General features: G+C 41.9%; 1 protein-coding gene across 1 annotated transcript in view; it reads right to left on the bottom strand.

The window, feature by feature from the left end:
• FXN (frataxin) overlaps positions 1–21,858 on the bottom strand; it is a 519,216-nt gene that overhangs the window by 285,652 nt on the left and 211,706 nt on the right. The window contains exon 2 of the mRNA XM_044064347.1: positions 885–973. Within this exon, the coding sequence (XP_043920282.1) occupies positions 885–973 (89 nt within the window). The remainder of the gene's footprint in view (positions 1–884; positions 974–21,858) is intronic.

Here is a 21,858-nt window from a genome sequence, read left to right as displayed (position 1 = left end):
TCAAGGTTTGTGATTAAGAAAGTGCCCTAAAATATCCATCATCACTCAAATAATGCTGCCTATACATGCTGAACAAACAGTATATTTTTTTATAAGAAAGGTTGCAATCAGAAGGGCATTTTGCAGTAAGTATACAAGGGATGTTCATCTATTTTTTTAATCTGAAAGATAATAAAAAAATATAGGTATGTGGAAATAATCTGTTGTTTAGAGATGAAGGAACAAGGTGGATGCAAAGAACTGAAACTAAGCCTCTACCAAATGAGTGATGATTGCTGATAATACTATACACTTTTTGCTAATTTTCTTTGTTAATTGTTACTTATATTTTTTAGTTTTAGTACTTTTTCTGTGATGATCGATGGAGTCATGCAATCAAAAGCAGTAGTAGAAATAAGATGGCAGCAATGAACTGAAATGTAATTGTGAAGCATCGACACCCCGGTCAGCACACTGGGTTTCCTGACATGCATTAACACAGGTAAAGATGATACATTTTGACTGCACTAATGGAAAGCAATGTACTTTCCATGCTGTGAACCTTATTTGTGCCTGAAACTTCAAATATCTGACTGCTCTCTGTAATTCTGTGTCAAATCATGTTCATGTTTTGAATAATTTGTGTAAATCCTGCTCAATTTACTGAACCAATGCATCATGCTTATGCAAGCCAACACAAAAATGTCTGAGTACAAAGTAATGTAATTGATTAGATAAAGCTGTGATTTCAAATCATAACAATGCTAAGTAACACAATTCAAAAATCTGCAATGACCATCCCTAGGGAAATAAGTATAAAAGTTAATGGAATACTATACTTCAAATATGAAATATTGTAATATCTATATAAAACCTTATACAACAGAAACGTGAAGGAGTCATACCTACAGTTTATGTTTCCATATTTTCTTAAAAAAACATTACTTCTGATGCCCACATTCAAGATGTTTTCTGAATTCAAAGTTGTATATCTCTAGGGGAGAAAATAGAGAATATTTAAAGACACATCCTTCAACGTAAAGCCCAAAAACTGTTACATTTGTCAGTGACTAGAATTTTCTGACAGAATAAAACTTTTCCTGGATAAAAATTAAAATAAGTCAATCTCTGTCTTTTTAAACAAAGCTGGACAAAAAGAAGTTGTGTACTCATCCTAACTTTCAATCTGTGTTGTCTATTTTCATTCTTCCTCAACAGTTGGGTTCAGATCTGACCCTTGGATCTCACTCTGCCATTTTAGCTCATGGCCACTAAAAAAAGATCTCAAGCTCCTCCCTTACCCATAATGCACCAACTCCTAACATACCTCAGATCTTCTCTGCTGGTTAACATAATGGAAGAAATATTATCATAATATCCCTGGTAGAAGAAGCCATTATCTGGAGCTCAACGGAAGGAACTATGGTGTCCTTATAAGTTCTCGTTCTTCCAGAAATCAATTGTTGAAAAGGTTCGGGGTTGGTGGGAGGGGAGATGAGGAAGAATGACAGTGGACAACACAGATGGAACATTATGGTGAGTACATAACTTGTTTATCTGATGTTGTCAATTTTCATTCATTCCTCAACAGCTGGGACAGAGTCCCAGCTACCTAAAATTCTGGGTGGATTCTAAGGAAGGATATTCCTGAGTACAGTTGAGTCAAAGGTTGCTCTTCCCTTCGAGACCAGATCCAGTTTGTAATGAGTAATAAAGGTGTAAGGATTGGCACAAGTTGCAGCCACACACGTCATCCATGGAAATCCTAGATAGAAACACTGAAGAGATTGCCATGGACCTAGCTGAATGGGCTCTTAAAGGTTTTGGAAGGACAGACCCAACTTGTTGTAGACAAATGACATACAAAATCCATCAGCCATCTGGATAAATTACCTTTACAACTAATTTACCTAATTTATAATATGCAAAGAAGACAAATAATTGATCCATCTTTCTAATTTCTTTTGTTCTATGTAAGTAAAAATGTAATTGTCTGTGAACATCCACTAAGTGCAGCAAATATTCAACTTTGTTTGCAAATTTAGGTAAGAAAACTGTCAGATTAATGGACTGGGTGATGTTAGATTCTGACACTACCTGAGGAAGGAAAGAAGGATTGGTTTGTAATGTTACTCTATCCTTGTGAAAAATAAAGTCGGAAGGTTTAGAAGACAATGCTTAAAGTTCCGAAATCCTTCTAGCAGAGGTGACAGCTACCAAAAAGATATTCTTTCAAGCCAGAAACTTTAGATTACGTTTTGCTGCTGGTTCAAATGGGGAATGAATCAAGGCCTGCAATATGAAATTTAAGTCCTATGGTGGAGTTGGATCTTTATAAGGAGGTCTCAAAGAAGGGTACCACTCATGAAGGCCTTATAAAGTTGATATGAAGCCAGGGCAGACTTCTCAAATCCAAAGTGAAAATTAGAGATGGCTGCTAATTGAACTCTAATGGTTGAGGAGCTGGTGCCTTTATTGAAAATGTTGCCAACAATTCAAGGACACTTTGTACAGGGGCTGAAAAGAGGTCAATGTGTTTCTGATGGGAACAAGGGAGTTAGAGGACATGCATAGTGGAGACCAGGGGACAATCATGTAGTACAGTGGGGGGATTATGGCAAAGAAGCTGCTGCACTAGTTGTTTAGGGAAGATGCAAAGAGATCGCAGCAAGGCTGGCCCCATTGATGAAAATAATTTCTACCACCTTCATGTTGAGAGAACCACTTGTGAGGTAGTAGAATGGACTTACTCAATTTGTCAGCTATCACGTTGGACTTTCTGGAATGTGCATTGCTATCAGAAACCAGGTGGATGAGATCACCCATTGCCATACTCTGAGGGCTTCTCTACACAAGGGGTAAGACCTGGTTCTTCCTTGTTTGTTGATGTACTAAACTACTGACATACCGTCTGTCTGAATCACAACTGTCCTGAAAGCGAGAAAGTCTTGGAATACCTGCAATGCTAACAGCACTGATCTCATTTCCAGGACACAGACATGCATGCTGGCCTCTTTGGGGGACCAAGTGCCTTGGGCTGTTTTCCCCAGGAAGTCCCCCCACCCAATACGGGATGCGTCTGTTGTCACTATGGCCTTAGGTTGAGGGACAATGAAAGGATGGCCTTGCAGAAACTGGTCTGATCTAATCCACCACCAAAGGTATTTGTTAACATACCTAAGTGATTCTTATGTGGGCTGTCATGTGTTGGTAAAGAATAGACCATTGTGTTGCTAACATCCATTGAAGAATTCTCATTTGAAATTTTGCTAGAGGAACTAGGACAATAGCCATTGACACTGATCCCAAGGCTTGTACAATTAATTGGGCTGAGATTGTGGTACTGTGAATTATTCTTCTGACCTGGAATCTGATAGTCTGTACTCATGATAGAGGAAGAGAAGCTGTCATTGATACCATGCTGAAATCTGATCTTATAAATTCCAATATCTGAGATAGTTCTAACTGAAATTACTTGTAATTTATGGTTATCCCCAGATGGAAGCAAGTCTGGAGTACCTGATCTCAAGCTTTTATTACTAAGATGCCTGGCTGGAGCAATAATGATTCAGTTGTCCAAGTACGGAAACACTTGGAAACCCTGAGGGCTGTGGTGAGGCCAAGGGGCAGTGCTTTGAACTGGTAATGACTGGTTCCCAGCCAGAAGCATAAATACCTTCTGGATTTGTCTGTTCATTTTTATGTGACAGTACGTATCCTGAAGGTCTGCTGAGCACATCCAATCACCTTTGCACAAAAAGGGCACAATAGACTGAATTGTGACCATCTGAAACTTTGTGTGTCAAACTGATTTGTTCAAGCTGTTGAGATCCAAAAACTGGTCTCCAGTCCCCTGTTTTCTTTGGCACTAAAACGAATCTTGAGTAAGTTCTGGATTCTATTTAGTCTAGTGGAACCTCTTGGATGACTCTTTTTATAGCAGCTTTTGTATTTCTAGTGCTGCTGCTTTCCTCTGACTGGGTAGAACACAGGGAAATTTGCATACAGATGGAGATGGAAGGGAAAAGAGAATCATACAACCTCTGGAAATAATCCTCTGCACCCACATATCTTGTGTGATGTCTAGCCAGGCTCTCTGGTTCAATGATAAATGACCCCCAATTGCCTCCAGAGGGGGACAATTGGACCTCCTATCAGGAGCGCTGGTAGGGTCTGTCAGAGAAGGAATCACTAGAACTTTGGTTCTGCAGGCCTCCTCTGACACATGGGTGACATCTTCCATTTGAGTTCCCCCCTCTGTCTTTGGGGGAACTATCTCCACATGGATTTTGAAAAGATCCCTGGGCCTTCTTGAGCCACATTTTTTGTCCTCCTCATTGATTCCTGAAGAAGGTCCTTTGAGGGGTTGAAAAACATACTCCCACTACAGAGAGGGTCTTTCCTTCCTGCTTGCACCTAGAGAGCATGTCCAAATAAGGAGGTTCTGTCAAAAGGACCATTAACGAAAGAGGACATGAAGGGCCTCACAAAGTCACACAAGTACATCCAAGCATACCACCTAATGGAAAGGCCTGAACCTGCTGTCCTTGAGGTACCTTCAGCTGCATGAGAGATAAATCTCATGGATGAATAAGAAATGGATTGCAAGGTCACCAACTGTGAGGTCACACAAGCATGATTCTCAGCAGTAGTGGTCCCAGAAAGGGATTTTGACAGTTCCTTTATCAAAGTCCTTCTGTAAAGTGTGCCAAGTAGTTCAGCGATCTGAGGGCAAAGGTCACTGAAGAAATAAACACACTTCCCAAATATGTCCAAAGCCCTAGACTCTGTGTTAGGGGGATGGACAGAGGAACTCTGATCCCCAAGTTACTTCTTGGAGGCCGCCTCCATGACCACAACATTTACAGGCACTCTCTTGCTCCAAAACTCCCTTCCTACAAGTGGTGCCAGAATATGATCCTGTCTTTTGGGGACTGGCTCAACTGTGTCTGGCTCCTTCCACACCCGCCTCAAAATCAAGTCAATGAGCTTGTTGGCAGGTGGAATTGCCCAGGAGGTAGACAGGCCAGACTCAAAGGCCTCCAGGAATACTGATTCCTCTGGGGAAGGGTTATCAGTAGACTAAACACCCCTCTGCTTCAGAAACTCAAGGATGTCTCTGAATGAGACCTCTTCGGGTGGTGATCTTGTAGACCCTTCCCCTTCATCAAAATCAGTATCTTTGGTGATAGACTCCTGAGAGGGTTCCAAGTGCCTCCTCTTGCACTTCCTCTTCCTAGGTACTTCTTCAGTGGGATGCTCCAGAGAAGTATCAGAAGAGATCAAGTATACCCTGATGGGTAACCAGGACACTTTGGGCTGGTTGTCCCTGTGGTGTAGAACACTGAGGCTCAAGGCACAGAGACACACTGGATCCAGAGAGGAGATCCAAGGGGGTAGGGACCATCCATACTGCAGAAACAGAAAACACTCTCTCCACCACCACAAAAGCAGAACACTCCAGAAAGAAGGAAGCTGATGGAGGAAAGCCACGCTCCCCCCCCCCCAGTTGGTTCCCCTTGCCCTGAAGGCAATCCACCTGAGCTGGAGGCCAGAGTAGAGCTGTCCAATGCCAAGGCTTCGGGGGGAAGAGACTGCTCTGACAACTTCGGAGTTGACTCTAATGCCTCAGATCCGACAAGAATGCTTTGCATCCGAGAGTCGTCCAGCTCCAAAACCGCTACAGCCGGTCCACTCAGAGACAGATTCAGAGCTGAGTATACTAAAATCTTTGGATCCAATCCAGATGGTTCCAGCAGACTCAGATCCAAGGACTTTGAAACAATAGGTTGGATCAGAGAAGGAGCCAAGATTAGTGAAGTAGTATAAACAAGGACTTCCTGACCTGAAGGGATAGGAACTGGGAGAACTTCCATCTGTATCTGCACCTACAGAAATTTCCTCATCATTCTGTCTACATCAGCTTTCGTCAGACATCTGGAAGAAGGTACCGATGGGGACTTAGAGTACTGACGGGACTCAAGATACAGGGAAACTACTCTAAAGGGTACTAGGTCAATGGAGGCGGAATACATGGTCCTAGGCAAAGGTTTCAGGTCAGAACAGCTAGATCTGAGGAAGCCATTTTCAACTCCAACACCAGCTGTGCTGGAGCAGTCTTCTGATCTGAGTTTGTGTTTTTTCTGTGGTGGTTCCATGGTAAGATACGACAAGGGAGTCAAGGATCTGAAAGGCCCTGAAAGCTTAGCTGAAGGCTCCTTAAATTTAGGTTTGGGGGTTGAGCCCCAGAAATAGTTTCTGAAAAGGAAGAAGTTAGCAGTCTTTTCAGAAGTAATTTATTTTTTATGTCTGTAATTGCTTGCGGGTTGAAGGCCTTGCAGATGCAGTAATCCACCTGTAAATGGTCTGGGTCCAAACCGTAAATGCAAAAAGCGAGCACATTGGAGACAGGCAACTTATACCAAAATTCAAGGGCACCCACAGGCAGGTGCAAGGGGGTGCACTTGCACCCCCCTGGAATTGGCTGGCTAGTAGATTAATCAATCTTTTTTAATCTTCTAATTAAAAAAAAAAAAGTGTTTTGTTTAGGGCGTTCTTCTCATAGGCAACGGAACTATAGGGCAAGGGGGAGGGAGCACCCCACCACTTTTACAGCTGCAAAACAACACAGAGGATGCATGCATGCATTGAATTTAAACACAAAAGTGCGCAAGACTCAACACTCACAGGTAAGCTTATGGCTCCGTTTACTGAAGCTGCTTTGCTGGACTGGTGCTCCGTTTACTTTACTAAGCTGGTGCTATGTAAGTGGCTTGCTCATTTATTGAAGCTGCTGTTTTAACTTTATCTACTGAAGCTGCCATTTTTGCTTTATCTACTGAAGCTGCCGTTTTTTATTTTTGTACTGAAGCTGCTCCCAAACCTGAGCAGAACTCAGCGCGAGGTACGTATTATGCCATTCCATTGCCTATGCTGAGTGATCACATCCAGTTTCCACTTTACAAATTCCAGATTTGTCGGGGAAGCCTGTCAGATGTTGCCCTATGTGCCCGCAGATATGGTGTGAGGGTTCGTTGTTCCCAACGTGGGTTATTAGAACATATAAGTAGTGAGTAGGATATATCTGTAAGGGATCTGCATTTTTCATAGATTTAGATTCAGATTATTGCATTATCATACACTGAAATAAATGTTTGAGGAATGTTTAATGCAGGTCTGCATTCTTCTAGTGTGTAATGTCATCAGATGAATTTCTAGCATTTATCTTTTATATTTCATTGTTGACTAGGTAGGTGGGCTATTCCACTGACCTCATCAGTCATGACTCAGGCTCAAAACAGAGCAGTACAAAGATAATAAAACAGATGGCTGATTTGAGTAATGTATACAGGACTGTTGATGTTATTACAAAGTGTTTATATACAGTCAGTTTTTCACGGTTATAATAAAGATGCATAGTGTATACATATCTATTTGTTAGGGTCTACTGATGCACTGCTGTGCCTCCCATGACTGTTCTCCTATACAATTATTTAACTGATTTTTAATTTATTTACTGGATAAGAAGATTGGTCCATGTCAAGTGTGTATTTTGCAGCTACATCCAGACTACTAGGAGAAGGATACATGCAAAATATGGGGGCAGTTTTTAGAGTAGCCAGTCAACCAGCAAATGTATTTTTATTCTTACTGGTAGTCTATTCTTTTTCTGTCTTTTCTTTTAATACTTCTGCCCTTTTTTCCTGTAATATTCTCACTAAAAGTTTGTGGACACTAATCACTAGTGCTATTGGTCATCATTTGTGTAATTCTTTAGTTTCCATTTTTTATAAACACTTTATTAGAAGCAATTGTTTATTAGCTGTACATTAATGCCTTTTTACATGTCATTCTGGACATATCACTATTCAAGATATGCCATTAATTTAAACATCACACCCAGAACTCAGCATGAGGTACGTGCGTGTGCGTGCATGTGCGTGTGTGTGTGTGTGTGTATACTTTGCTCTGTTCCTTTTAAAATTTGTGGTTTTGTGGCAAATCAGTGAATTCACTAAATAATTATAGCCCTTTAAGTTTCAGTCTTCCTTTTTTGGAAACACATGGTAACAAAAAACACTATTTCAGCAACTTTCTAAGATTATACAAGCAATATATAAAATGTGTCCCTGGTTTGGGGCCTTTGCCCACCCCCCCCCCAATAAATTTTGGCCTTTTCCAGATTTCTTCTGCTGTGAAATTGAGTGATTTAGTTGTGCCAAGTGGATGCTGCAGCAGTAGTGTTGCCTCACAGCAAGAGGTTCTCTGGTTTAATTCTTGGCTGGGGTGCCTTCTGTACAGAGTCTGTATGTCCTCCCTGTGTTCATGTGGGTTTCCTCTGGGTGCTCTGGTTTCCTCCCATGTTACAAAGACATGCATCCGGAGCATTTCTCCCTGGGCTTCTGCTGAAAATTGGCTTTGTTTCACGTCAGACTTTCCTGGTAAATAAATGTTAAATAAAATTTTTTTCAAGGAGTGGAGAGCTTCAGGGGTAGAGACATTTAGTGTTGCTTAACCTGTTTGCATTGTTAGTAGCATAACAGGTAGTAACCGTACTTTTGATGCAGAAGGCTATGGGTTCTACTCTCAGAGTATGCAGATGGATTGCTGATACTGTACTCTGTTGTACTTTAAAGGGAGTGGATGCTGCAGTCCTGTGAGTGCCCTCCTTTGGAGGAGTTACTTAGTAACTATGAACCGGTTATCAGTTTGCGATCCAGTCCCTATTGCAATATTACTAGCTTATCATTTTTTAATGTAACATAGGCAATTTATTCTTCAAGGGCAACAACCACTTTATTTATAGATGAAACAATGAAATATAAATTTGTTTCCTATCAGCAGCCTGTTCATTGGTTAGAAATACCTTTAATGTGGAATTATTTAGATGACTTATTTCTGCAGAGATTTTGTGTATTTACTGATATTGGTGGATTGTAATGACAGAAGTTTAAATGGCCTTTTATGGTTCAAATTTTCTGAAATGGGTAGTTTTGTCATTATTGGTTCATACATTTTGTTTCATTGCTTACTAGAAGACTGTTCAAAACTAGAAATTTAAAACCCATTCTAACAACTGGTGCTGTATTATACAATGAATATAATTTAGTAAAATCAAGAAGGTGAATAAAAGAATGCATACGTGTATGCATGGCCCTAAAAATGTGTCTGAAAACAGCCCAGAGGAAAGTGTGTGAGGCTCAAAATCATGGCCAAATTTTGTTACCAAAGCAATGGATGATGGTAAAACAGTTCACACCACATTACCTTGACCTGGCCAAGCCTTTTGACACAATCCCCTAAGCAGGTGTAGTACAAAAGATGAATAATGTAGGAGAAAACACACCACATTACCTTGACCTGGCGAAGCCTTTTGACACAATCCCCTACGCAGGTGTAGTACAAAAGATGAATAATGTAGTAGAAAACACTTGCATCACTAGCTGGATTGCCAACTTGCTCACAAGATGCAGCAGATCAAAATAGGGGAAGTGACGAGTCACCAATGGAGTCCCCCAGGGTTCAATGCTGAGACTTTTTCTGTTTGGCATATACATTTCAAAAGTAGAAGGAAATACCAAAGGGCTTTGACCGGCTAAGTTTGAGATGACTGCAAGCTAGGAGCAGTTATTGAATCCCCAAATGACTTAACCATCATACTGGAAGTTTTGTCCCAAATAATAACTGGTGTCAAAATCATGACAATCCCCTCTGAGAACTGACCCAATTGTTTGGCATTTGGGAACTTGTGTGTACAGTGACCTAACTTTTGACCAACATGTGCCCAGAGTTATAAGAAAGCCTTTCTATATTGCACAGCTTATAAACAAATTGTGACTAGATCTAGAGATGATGATGTCCATCTTTACAAAGCCCTCATTAGGTCAATCATTTTGTATAATTCCCACTTCGGCATGTATCTGTCCATCCCCATGAAACAATTGGAATACCTTCTGAGATACCTTACTAAAAGGATACAAGTCCTAAACAACAGGTCTTGCATGGACCACCTCAAAGATTTATTACTATACTCAGTATCCTACAGAGTGCTTAGAGGTGACATGTCTGGCATACGACACATCCTCCGACCGAACACAGATAGACCCACTGAACATCAGCAAGACAAATTACATCAGAAATACTAAGTCCAGGTATCTAAACTGAATGTTGTGGAGAGCTGGATATATATCACAGAGGCTACCACTGTTCCAGAATAGACTATCCATAAAAATAAAACAAAGCTCATCTGTCCATATTCAAATGCAACTTGGATCCAAGGATGGGTAATAGAAAATGTACTCCAGGATTGCTTCTCATGCCACTAATGGATAGAGGCAATTCCTAAATGCTGCATCCCTTACATGGGTCCCCCTCAAATTATCTATGGTATGAACAGTTATTCTCACTAGGGCTAATATATAATTATCAGCCATGGGATAGGTAAGACCAATCAGAAAATGTTATTTCAAGCACCAAAAGGGAATTGGCTAAGCTTAAAATGTCCTCCAGGTGAACATATGTTGTAGTAAATAGTTATAAAAAATTGCCCTTTTTAGATCACTAAGTGCCCCTCCGCCCCCCCCCCCCCCCCAAGTGTTCGACAGCTTCCGGCACCTATGGTTCTTCTTTAAGAATGCCTCCAAGTCCAGTGATGCTTTTGCGTCTGTGCCATGGGTGCCGGATTTGCATGCTGACATCATCATGCGGTGCACGTATGTTCAGGTTTGACAGTGGGAATTGAAATGGACAGTTTCTGCATATCTGATGGGTTAGCTGCGAGGAGAAATGGACAGTTTCTGCTTATCTGATGGGTTAGCTGTGAGGACTGCAGATGGAGTCTGGATGCTTTTTAGAGTGAGTAAGCTGGCAGAATTAAACTGTGTGTGTGTTTGTGTAACATCTGGTGGCTAGAAGTACTCAGGCTCAAACTCTGTACCTTGGGTACAGGTAAAAAGAGCCTAAAGTCCCTAGCCACCATCACTTGTGAATTTATGCCTCACATTTATGTTCTGTTCCTCTGGTTTTCAGGAGTGGTAAAACAAAACCTTTTATTCTAGCAATTTTCTAAGATTATAAAATCAGTATTTGAAATGTGTCCCTATTTTGGGGCTGTATTCCCCCATTATTGGCTTTGTTCTGTATTTTTGTGCTAAGAGGTTGAGAGCTATGGTGAGAAGTGAGAACTGAATTCACTAAATGATATGATAGCCATTTAAGTTTGTCTTCTTGTCTTTCAAGAAACTGCTGGTTTAGCTTAGTGGTATGTTGCTTTGACTGTAGTGCACAAAGTTCTGGGTTCAAGACTTGGTAGTGAAATACATGGTCGTAATACATTTTATGCAACTTTCCAAAATTATACAAACAATGTTTAAAATGTGTCCCTGGTCCCCCCCCAATTGAAAATAAGGTCAAAAAGCTGTGCAACACGCCTATGGCTTACACTCTACTGTGATTCTGTATTTATATACTGTGTGTAGAAGTAGACTGTTATCATGGAAATGTTCTGAACAGGGCAGTTTTGTCATTATTGGTGCATGTATTTTGCTTCATTGCCTACTGGAAAAATGTTCAAACAATAAATTTAAAATGCAATTGTGTGTGGAAGTAGACTGTTATCATGGAAATGTTCTGAATAGGGCAGTTTTGTCATTATTGGTTAATGCATTTTTGTTTCATTGCCTACTGGAAAAATGTTTAAACAATAAATTTAAAATGAGCTCTAACTTATGTCTAACAAGTGTGCTGTATTATACAAGGGATATAATTAAATTACTATATAGTATAATTAATACAGTCAGGAAGGTGAATCAAATAACTTTTGCATGGTTCTAAAAATGTGTGCAAGGAGCCTATGATTTGAAAACAGCCCAAAGGTAAACTTACCCTGCCACTGGTCAGATGCATTTTCTTTGAATGTGGGTCTCAATGCTGTTTCAGTGAATGTGGGTTTCAAAGGTAAAGTTTTAATGCTAAGTCTGTTTTCATTGTAAGACTATTGCTTTGTTTAAGTTTAGTAAATGTCTATCAGTGTTTGTGCTATAAAATTTGAAATAAAAGTTGTAAATGAAATCCAAATATCTGTAATCATTGTAGAAGTAAAGCATAAAACAGTATGCACACTGAGAGATTTGAACAGTGTATATGACAAATGGGAGAAATAGCCAAGTAATGGGACACTGGAATGGCTGCGTGGGTGGGGGGTGGGGCTGCGTGCGTGGAGGGGGGTGGGGCTGTGTGGGCAGAGGGGGTGGGGCTGCGTGGATAGGGGTCTGGATTTGCACCCCTGTGCAAAAAATCCTGCGGGCTCCCTTGCCAACATTTCTGGCACTTTCTAAAGCCAGATGAACCATTTTCAGACATTTTTATTAACAGAAGAAAATAGTAGAAAATATATTTTTTTATTTTACTAACAGACAAAAAAAGCAAAAAGACAAAAATACCAGCAATAGTAATTGTAATTACACTAAAAGAGTGGAAAGTGAGAAAAGGGGAAAAAGCTTACCAACTATTGTAAGAAGATTGCACTAAAAGCATGCAAAAGGGAGGTATCAGTGATAGGAAAAGTAGAGCTGCGTACACTTACCATAAATGTAGATGTTCGAGTGTATTCACTGTTACAGTCATTACATTTGGGTAATCCTGCTGGCAGGTTGCCCTCAGTCAGCCTGAATTCCAAAGTCCTGGGTCCAGCGTCGGCTGCTGTCACCCCTTCCCTGACGTCAGGTCGTCAGGGGTATAAGAGATGCGGCCGACGCCATTTTCTTTAGTTTTTCTTGCCCCAGATGTTAGGTGCCCCCTAAAAGGGTAGCCAAAATTTATATATATATATATATATATATATATTTATAGATATATATATATATATATATATAAAAACATGCACCAATATAAACTTTACCTTCCTCTACAAGCAAATACACCACATAGATTCCATCAGAAAAAAGGGGGATGGTGGGTGGGTAACCTGGACTGCAACAGTGAATACACTCGAACATCTACATTTACAGTAAGTGTACACAACTGTACTATGTTCTTCGTGTTTCACTGTTGCAGTCATTACATTTGGGTAGAGTCCCAAAGCTATGGTTGGGAGGCTGGAGCTAAACAGCGTTAGGGGCTAGGCCCTGCAGAACTGCAGTGGCAAAGCCTGCCCTGGATTTAGAGTAGAGTGGCAGATGATAGTGCTTTGTAAAGGTGTGCACAGAACTCCAAGTAGCAGCCTCTAAAATGTCCTTGGTTGGTACTCCCCTGAAAAAGGCTGCTGAAGTGGCTGCAGCTCTGGTTGAATGTGGCCTAATGCCCTTGGGCACAGGCTTGCCATGGTGTAAGTAGCAGAAACAAATGCAGTGGCCTATCCACTTTGAAATGGTCTGCTTTGAGATAGCCTTTCCTTGTGATCCTGCAGCATATGCCACTAGTAATTGCTCTGTATTTCCGAAAACTTTGGTTCTGTCCAAGTAGAATCTAAGCTGTCTGTGTACGTCCAAAGAATGCAGAATTCTCTCCCCCTTGTTCTGTGGATTTGGATAAAAGGTTGGCAGATGAATAATTTGGTTAAGAGCCACACTGGACACCACCTTAGGCATAAATGTTGGGTTTGTCCTCAGAGAGAACATGTCTGGATAAAAAATGATAAAAGGTGCCACAGCCAAGAGTGCCTGTAGCTCTGAAACTCGTCTTGCAGAAGTTATTGCTAGGAGCAGAGCTGTTTTCCAAGATAAAAACTTTATGTTAGCAGTAGCGGCTGGCTCAAAAGGAGGCAGGGTGAGTTTTTCCAAGACATAGTTGAGGTCCCATGCAGGCATTGGTGACCTCCTTGGAGGCCTTAACGTTTTGGCTCCTCTGAGGTACTGCTTTAATAAGGGATGAGAAATGATTGGTGGCTCTGTATTGTAATGAGCCAAAATGGCAGAGGCATGAATTTTAATAGATGAAAAAGATAGGCCTTTGTCTAATATTGCAAACTCTGAGGAATATTTGGCACAGCTGTATCAGTTCCTTGTGCCTGGTTCCAAGCATAGAATCTCTTCCATTTTCCAGCATAAGATTTTATAGTACTAGGCCTTTTGGCTTCCAAAATGACATCCATCACAGCTTTACTGAGAGGTGTGTTGTGTATGACTACATTATCCACCATGCTGCCAGGTTTAAAGTCCTGAGTTGGCTGTGCAGGATCTGAATGTTTTGCTGGGACAGTAAATGAGGTATTTTAGGTAAGGCCCAAGCTGGGCATTGCGACAAGTTCCTTAGTATTGGATACCAGTACTGGCGGGGCCTGTCTGGGGCAATCAGTATCATCTTTGGCTTCTCCTGTCTGACCTTTAGGAGTACCTTGGGGAGGAGAGGCAGTGAGGGAAAGGCATATACTGACAGGTTTTTCCAGCTGAAAGATAGGGCGTTCACTTTCCATACTTGTCTGTGATAAATCCTTGTGCAGAATCTTTTTAGTTGGTAGTTGTGAGGGGAGGCAAATAGATCTATGTCCGGGCATCCCCATTTCCTTGTTATCATGCTGAAGACTTGTGGATCCTGCTGCCACTCATGGGGATCCATGAAGTTTCTGCTTAGTTAGTCTGCCAGAGTATTTTTCCTTCCTGGCAGGAATTGTGCCTGCAGATGTACTTGGTAAGTCAATGCTGTGTCCCACAAAGTCATGGCTAGTCTGCAAAAGGAAGTAAGAATGTGTGTCCGCTGCTTGTTTACATACCACATGACCGTGGTGTTGTCTGTCTTTATCAGTAGTTGTCCCGGATGAAGCAGGTCCTTGAAGGCTGTCAGGGCATTTTGAACAGCTAGCATCTCTTTTTGATTGATATGTAGATGCATTTGGTTTGAGGTCCACGTGCCCTGAATGCATCTTCCTGCCATGTGGGCCCCCCAGGCATAATCTGATGCATCTGTTGTTAGTGTCTGCCTGGCTGGGGGTAATGTGAATGGCTGTCCCTTGTTTTGGTGACAAGCCTTTGCCCACCATCGAAACTCTTGTTGCAGGCAGGGAAAGAGTAATCATAGTTTCCAGGCTGTGGCAATGTTGAGTCCAAACACTTTTTAGGTACCATTGAAGTTTCCTCATATGCAGTCTTGCATATGGAATTAGTAGGATGCAGGATGCCATGAAGCCCAAAGCCTGCAGAATTTTTCTTGCAGATAACTGGGCCTTTGTTGCCAACATTTTGAAATAGGTAGTCAGTTGCCTTTGTTTGTCTGGCATGAGATAAGCCATCTGGGCAGTTGTATTTAAGCTTGCACCCAGGAATATTATCTCTTGAGAGGGTACTAGTTTTGATTTCTTTTCGTTGACTGTGTACCCTAGGCATGTTAGAAGTCTTTTCACAAATGCCAGATGTTGTAGAAGAATGTCCTTGTTCTCTGCTTGAATTAGACAGTCATCCAAGTAAGGATATATTTGTATTCCTCTTTGTCTGCAGAATGCAATTACTGGTGCCAGGCACTTTGTAAAGACCCTGGGTGCAGTAGATAAGCCAAAGGGCAGTGCAGAGAATTGGTAATGCATTGAGCCAGCCTTGAATCTGAGGCATCTTCTACATATCTGTCTGATTGGGACATGCAGGTATGCCTCTTTTAGGTCTAAAGTCACAAGCCAAGTGTTCTTGCCCAGCATGGGAAGAAGCTGCTGCAAAGTCAACATCTTGAATATTGGTATGCCCAGGAATGTGTTCAGAACAGATAGGTCCAGTATTGGCCTCCAGGCCTTGTCCTTTCTGGGTACCAAGAACAGTCTTGAGTAAAATCCTTGTCTCTGCTCTTGCACTGGTACTTGTTGAATGGCCCCCATGTCCATGAGGGATGAGATTTGTTTTTGTGCCTCTGCCCATTGAGTTTTTGGAGATCTGGCCAGCCGTTTGCCTTAGGCAGGGTATGAAAATGGAACTTGTAGCCTTGTGACACAATATTTAGAACCCACTTGTCCTGGGATATGATGTGCCAATTTTGAGAAAAAAAGTGCTAACTTTCCCCCTAAGGGTGCTGCCAGGAGACAAGTGCTTGGTGCAGGCAGGGGGAAGTCATTGGGACTGTTTCCTGTATGGTTGTGATTTGTCTTCTCCAACTTTGGAGGTAGAAGCACCCCACTGCTTTGACCTGTATGAACCTTGCGCCTGGGATCTGCCTCTAGGGCGTCTGGGTCTGCCCCTTTGAGGTCTGTCTGACACAGGAAAGGACCAATTCTTTGTTGGCCAGTTTCTACTAAACCTAGGTGGCTGTACTTGTAAAAAATCTTTGACAGTTTGCATAGATTTAGCTTTGTCCTCCATTTTCTTTAACACTTCTTCTGCCGTAACACCAAACAAAGTATCATGTTGTCATAAACAAGAATAAACTAGTAAGAATGAATTCCAGTGTAGCCAAAAGTAAAAAACACAACGGCTTTAATAATCCATGTATAGAACAGTAAAACCATAAAAATCCATCTGTAACTGACTAAGCGCTTTCACCCATTAAAAGGCATCCTCAGAGTCAGTTAATTAATTGTTACAGATCATTTATAAAGAGACTTTCAATTTAGCAGTTACAGATGGATTTTTATGGTTTTACTGTTCTATACATGGATTATTAAAGCCGTTGTGTTTTTTACTTTTGGCTACACTGGAATTCAAAGTATCATGTTGTAAAGGTGCATCTAATAATTTAACTTTGACATGATCAGGCAGATTTTGTTTCTTTAACCAAGCATGCCTCCTAATTACAGAACCCTTAACTGCGGCCCTGCAGGAGGTCTCCAAAGAATCAAAACCACATTGCAAAGTATGCTTTCCAACTTGTTCAGCTGCATGCAATAAATCCTGCATTTCCTTGTTTTCTGCACATTCAGAGTTTAACATTTTCTGTTTAAGCAATGCCATGACATGTTGCTGATATTTGAGCATATGAAATTGACAGTTTAAGGCCCTTATAGCCAAGGTAGCAGATGTGTAAACCTTTTTTCCCCATCTATCCAGTCCCCTAGAATCTCTGTCAGAGGGGGTAGGGTTTTTTGCAGCGGAAGCCTTAACTCCTTTGGGGCCCTGTGAAATAGTTTCTGGGTCTGCAGCAGGGTTTTTAAAAAGGAATTTATGACAGTCAGGAACCCTGTAATATCTGTCAGGCTCAATTGGAGCTGGAGGTAAGGAGTCAGGGGTAAGACTAGACTCTGAAAACACATCATCTACAATGTCTAACACAGGTGGAATGGCTAGTGGCCTGTGTTGGGGTAGTAGAAGGAAATCCCTGAGCCTCTTTTTAGATTCTGAAAAATGTTGGCTCTCCCAGTGGAAATGCTCCCTCATGGTATGCAAGGTTTCCCCAAAAGAATAGTCCTCTGGAGGAGAAGCTGAAGGTATAGATTCTTCAGCATCAGAATCCTCATAGGGGGGAAGAGAATATTCCTGATCAGAAGAGGAATCAGAAGAAATGGAAACCTGATCTGAAGATTCATAGTCAGTCTCTTGCCTAGGCCTCTTATCAGGAGGGGGATGGGAACCCCTGATCAAGGTAATCAAGTCTTCGGCCATTTTGAGCATCTGTTTTTTGGGCATAGAGGCCTGACCACGTGGCTCTCGAGTTTGTTTCTTTGTTTTAGAAGGTGCTTTAGTCTTTGCCTTTGAAGCTGAAGTCGGTTTAATGTAAAGATGTTTAGGTCCGAATACACCCTCAGAAGCCAGTGCCTGCTCAGCGGCTCCGGACCCATCTGAAGGAATAGTATCCGAGGCTCCAATACCTTGAGTTTCCAGCGGTATGGCCGACTCCACGTGGGAGTCGGTAGCGGCCTGCAACTCTAAAGTAGAGGGCGTCAAGGGCTGTGAAAGCGCCTCACTGAGAACCGGCGACTGGCATAGGGGAAACTTTGTCGTCGGTTTTAGGCCTCGGTTGTCTATCTCTCTCCTTATATTTGTGTTTTTTGTGAACTCCGGTAGTCAGATGGCTATCCGACAACATTTCTGGATAATTAAACCGGCGTCCAAAATAGTTTAAAGCAAAATCATACCAATGCTTAATAGTGCGTTGGTTAAATCTAGCACAAAACCGACAACCAGAAACGTTGTGATCAGGGCCTAGGCAAGGAATACAGTAAGAATGAAAATCCTTATGAGTTATTTGCTTTCCACAAGAAATACAATTATTTACTTTTTCTGATATCGGTCTGGAGCAAGAAAAAAGTTTCCCCAAGGGGGTACTTAACTTTATTGAGGACTTCGGATCTGAAATTCGAACACGAAAATCTCAGGTGTCGGCCGACCGGCACTTGCGAACTGCTTCTGCTTCGGGCACCGCGCGGCAAGAAAGACCAAAGAAAATGGCGTCGGCCGCATCTTTTATACCCCTGACGACCTGACGTCAGGGAAGGGGCAACAGCAGCCGACGCAGGACCCAGGACTTTGGAATTCAGGCCAACTGAGGGCAACCTGCCAGCAGGATTATCCAAATGTAATGACTGCAACAGTGAAACACGAAGAACATCAGTAAGAAATGTAACATTTTTACGTGAAATAAAGAAAGGAATTAACTTATCTTGCCACTCTACTCAAATGCTCGAGAGCTCAAAGCGACCACATCCAAACGTGAAAGCAGCAAACGAAATGAGAGGTATGTTAGGGAATGGTGTATTATGGGTAAGGGAGGAGCTTGAGAGCCTTTTAGTGGCCACAAGCTAAAATAAAGTCAGAGTTGAGCAAAGAATGAAAACTGACAACATCAGATATAATTTTAGGATGCTCACTCTGACTTTTTTTTTTTTCAAATTATATACTTCATGTACATATGCCAAAAGAAACCAGAAGCACAATATGCAGCTTAGTCTACTCTAGGAGAACCTTATTGGCTAACAAATTATCTAATAATGCCTTGGGCAAAAATTATCATCATGATATCAACCACTCAACAGAAGAAGTCTTGCTTACAAAGAGATAATATATGAAGTAAATTTTATTTTCACTGTTTTCTAGGAGAATCACAGAAGAAGAAGCCCCAGCCACAACATGACATCACGTGTCTTTGTATGTCCCCCTAGCTGTCTGTGTCTGGGCAGAAGCAATGATTTAGATGACCCTAGTAGGCCATCAATGGAAGCACAGAAAAGTTTTGGTTATGTGGGGGATATCTCAACAAGGCTTGTTGGACAGATGAATAAGAAGGGTTCTGAACATCTTCAGATGCTCAGGTTTTACCACATGATTGGACCACAACAGGGGGAAACATGCTCGCTGAGGACAAAAGACAGACAGATACTGAAACGATTTCTTGCACAGAGTCACTTTATGAATAAATATAGGTACCAACAGAAAAGTACAGTTTTGTACCTACCATAAATGTAGATGTTCGAGGATTCCATTGCTGCAGTCCTTACTATTGGGTATAGTCCGCATCCAGTCGGCCCGAATACCAGAGTATAAGGCTGACGTCGGTCAGGGCGCATTAGACTGACGTCAGCACGTCAGGGTACTAATGCGCATGACCGGCGTCATATCCTCAGTCTTTTCTTGCCCCAGATGTCAGAAGACCCCAAAAAGACAAGGCCCAAAATACCTGTACCAAAACATGAACAATATATACAAAAATATAAGCAGGTAAATCACCTACACAACCACCCCTAAACACAGAGGGGAAGGAGGGAGGGAAAATTGGACTGCAGCAATGGAATCCTCGAACATCTACATTTATGGTAGGTACAAAACTGTACTATGTTCTTCGTCTTCCATTGCTGCAGTCCTTACTATTGGGTAGAATCCCAAAGCAGAGATAAGGGAGGCTGGCAAATCATAAAGAAGCAGGAGCTGACAACATGCCTTGCAAAACAGCCGTGGCAAAACCAGCCCTAGACTTAGAGTAGATAGGAAGGTGAGAATGCTTAGAGAAAGTATGCACTGAACTCCAAGTAGCTGCTTCCAAAATATCCTTAGATGCCACCCCCCGTAGAAATGCTGTGGAAGTGGCAGTAGCCCTAGTGGAATGAGGCCAAATCCCAGCTGGAACCTCCTTGCCATGATGGGAATAACAAAATGCAATGCAAAAGCCAATCCACCCAGAAATAGTTTGTTTTGACACAGGCTTGCCCTGCGAACTCAAAGCAAAAGAAACAAACAACTGCTGAGACTGCCTAAAATCCTTAGTCCTGCTTAAGTAATAACGCAATAGCCTGTGTACATCTAAAGTATGCAAAATCTTTTCCCCTTTAATTTGGGGGTCTGCATAAAAGGTAGGCAAATGAATAGTTCGGTTCAAAGCCACACTAGAAACCACCCTAGGCATAAAGGAAGGATTAGTACGTAATGATACCCTATCCTTATTGAAAATCAAAAAGGGCTCGACTGCCATAAGGGCCTGCAACTCAGACACCCTGCTTGCAGAAGTAATAGCCAACAAAAAAGCAGTTTTCCATGACAAAAATATCAATTCAGCAGTAGCCGCAGGCTCAAAAGGTTGTAGAGTAAGTTTTTCCAACACAAAATTGAGATCCCAAGCAGGAGTAGGAGCTCTACGTGGGGGTCTTATATTTTTTTTTTTGCCCCTCCAAGAAACTGCTTGAACAAAGGATGCGAAAACAATGGTGGGTCACAATCATAGTGAGCTGAGATCGCTGCAGCATGAATCTTAATGGAAGAGAAGGACAGACCCTTGTCCAGTAACTCAGTAAGATATTGAAGAGCCATACTCAAATTAGGCTCAGAAATCTCCAAATTCTTTGCTTTACTCCAAAATAAAAATCTCTTCCATTTTGCTGCGTACACTTTCCTTGTACTAGGTCTTCCAGCTTCCATAATTACATTTAAAACTTGTTGAAGAAGTTGAGACCTGCTGTGTTTCAACACAGAATATGCCAGGCTGTCAGATGAAGAGAGTGAAGCTTGACATTGAGCAGATGACCGTCCTGCTGGGATAACAGATGTGGAATCAAAGGTTAAGGCCACGGAGGCTTCTTTACCAGACTCCGTATTAGAGGGTACCAGTGCTGCCGAGGCCAATCTGGAGCTATCAAAATCATCCTTGGCCTGTCCTGTCTGACCTTTAACAGTACCTTTGGAAGAAGAGGCAGAGGTGGAAAGGCATACACATGAAGGTTTGTCCAACTGAAAGACAGAGCATCCACTTTCCAAGCTGAGTGATGAAACCCCTTTGTGTAAAACTGTGGCAGCTGGTGGTTTAGTGGAGAAGCGAACAGATCCATGTCTGGAGTTCCCCATGACACTGTCAATTTCTGAAATACATGAAGATCCAGTTTCCACTTGTGGGGATCCATGATTTGTCTGCTTAACACATCTGCAAAGGAGTTCTGTGCTCCTGGCAGAAACCTTGCCTGAAGAGTTAGGTGCAAGCGTGGCGCAGTCTCCCAGAAAATCATTGCATGCCTGCATAGAGGATAAAAAATGAGTTCCCCCTGTTTGTTGAAGTACCACATGACAGTTGTGTTGTCTGTTAGAATCAACACCTGCCCTGGAAGAAGTAACTCCTTGAAAGCCAGCAATGCGAACTGGACTGCCAACATCCCCTTTATGTTGATATGTAGATGCTGTAGTCAGGCAGGCCACTTGTCTTGTATCCACTTTCCATTGAGATGAGCTCCCCAAGCAATGTCTGAGGCATCCGTCAGTAAAATCTGACTCGCCTCTGGCCAAGTCACAGAGAGTCCCTTGTTTAGGTGACATTCCTGAGCCCACCACAAAAATTCACTTTGATGGCAAGGTATTATTTGAATGACAGTGTCTAAATCCTGGCAGTGCTGTGTCCATACATTTTTGAGATACCATTGTAACTTCCTCATATGCAGTTTGGCATTGGGAAGCACCAGAATACAAGATGCCATGAACCCTAATGCTGGAAGGACTGTCTCTGCAGTCAGCACGGACTGATGAGATAGGTGATGGAAGTAAAGCGACAGACTCTTTT

Source organism: Protopterus annectens, chromosome 2.part2 (assembly GCF_019279795.1).
Source record: "Protopterus annectens isolate FY-2018-M chromosome 2.part2, PAN1.0, whole genome shotgun sequence".
Taxonomy (NCBI): domain Eukaryota; kingdom Metazoa; phylum Chordata; order Ceratodontiformes; family Protopteridae; genus Protopterus; species Protopterus annectens.
Note: the sequence above shows the minus strand (reverse complement) of the source record. Positions and strands in the feature narration are given on the sequence as shown.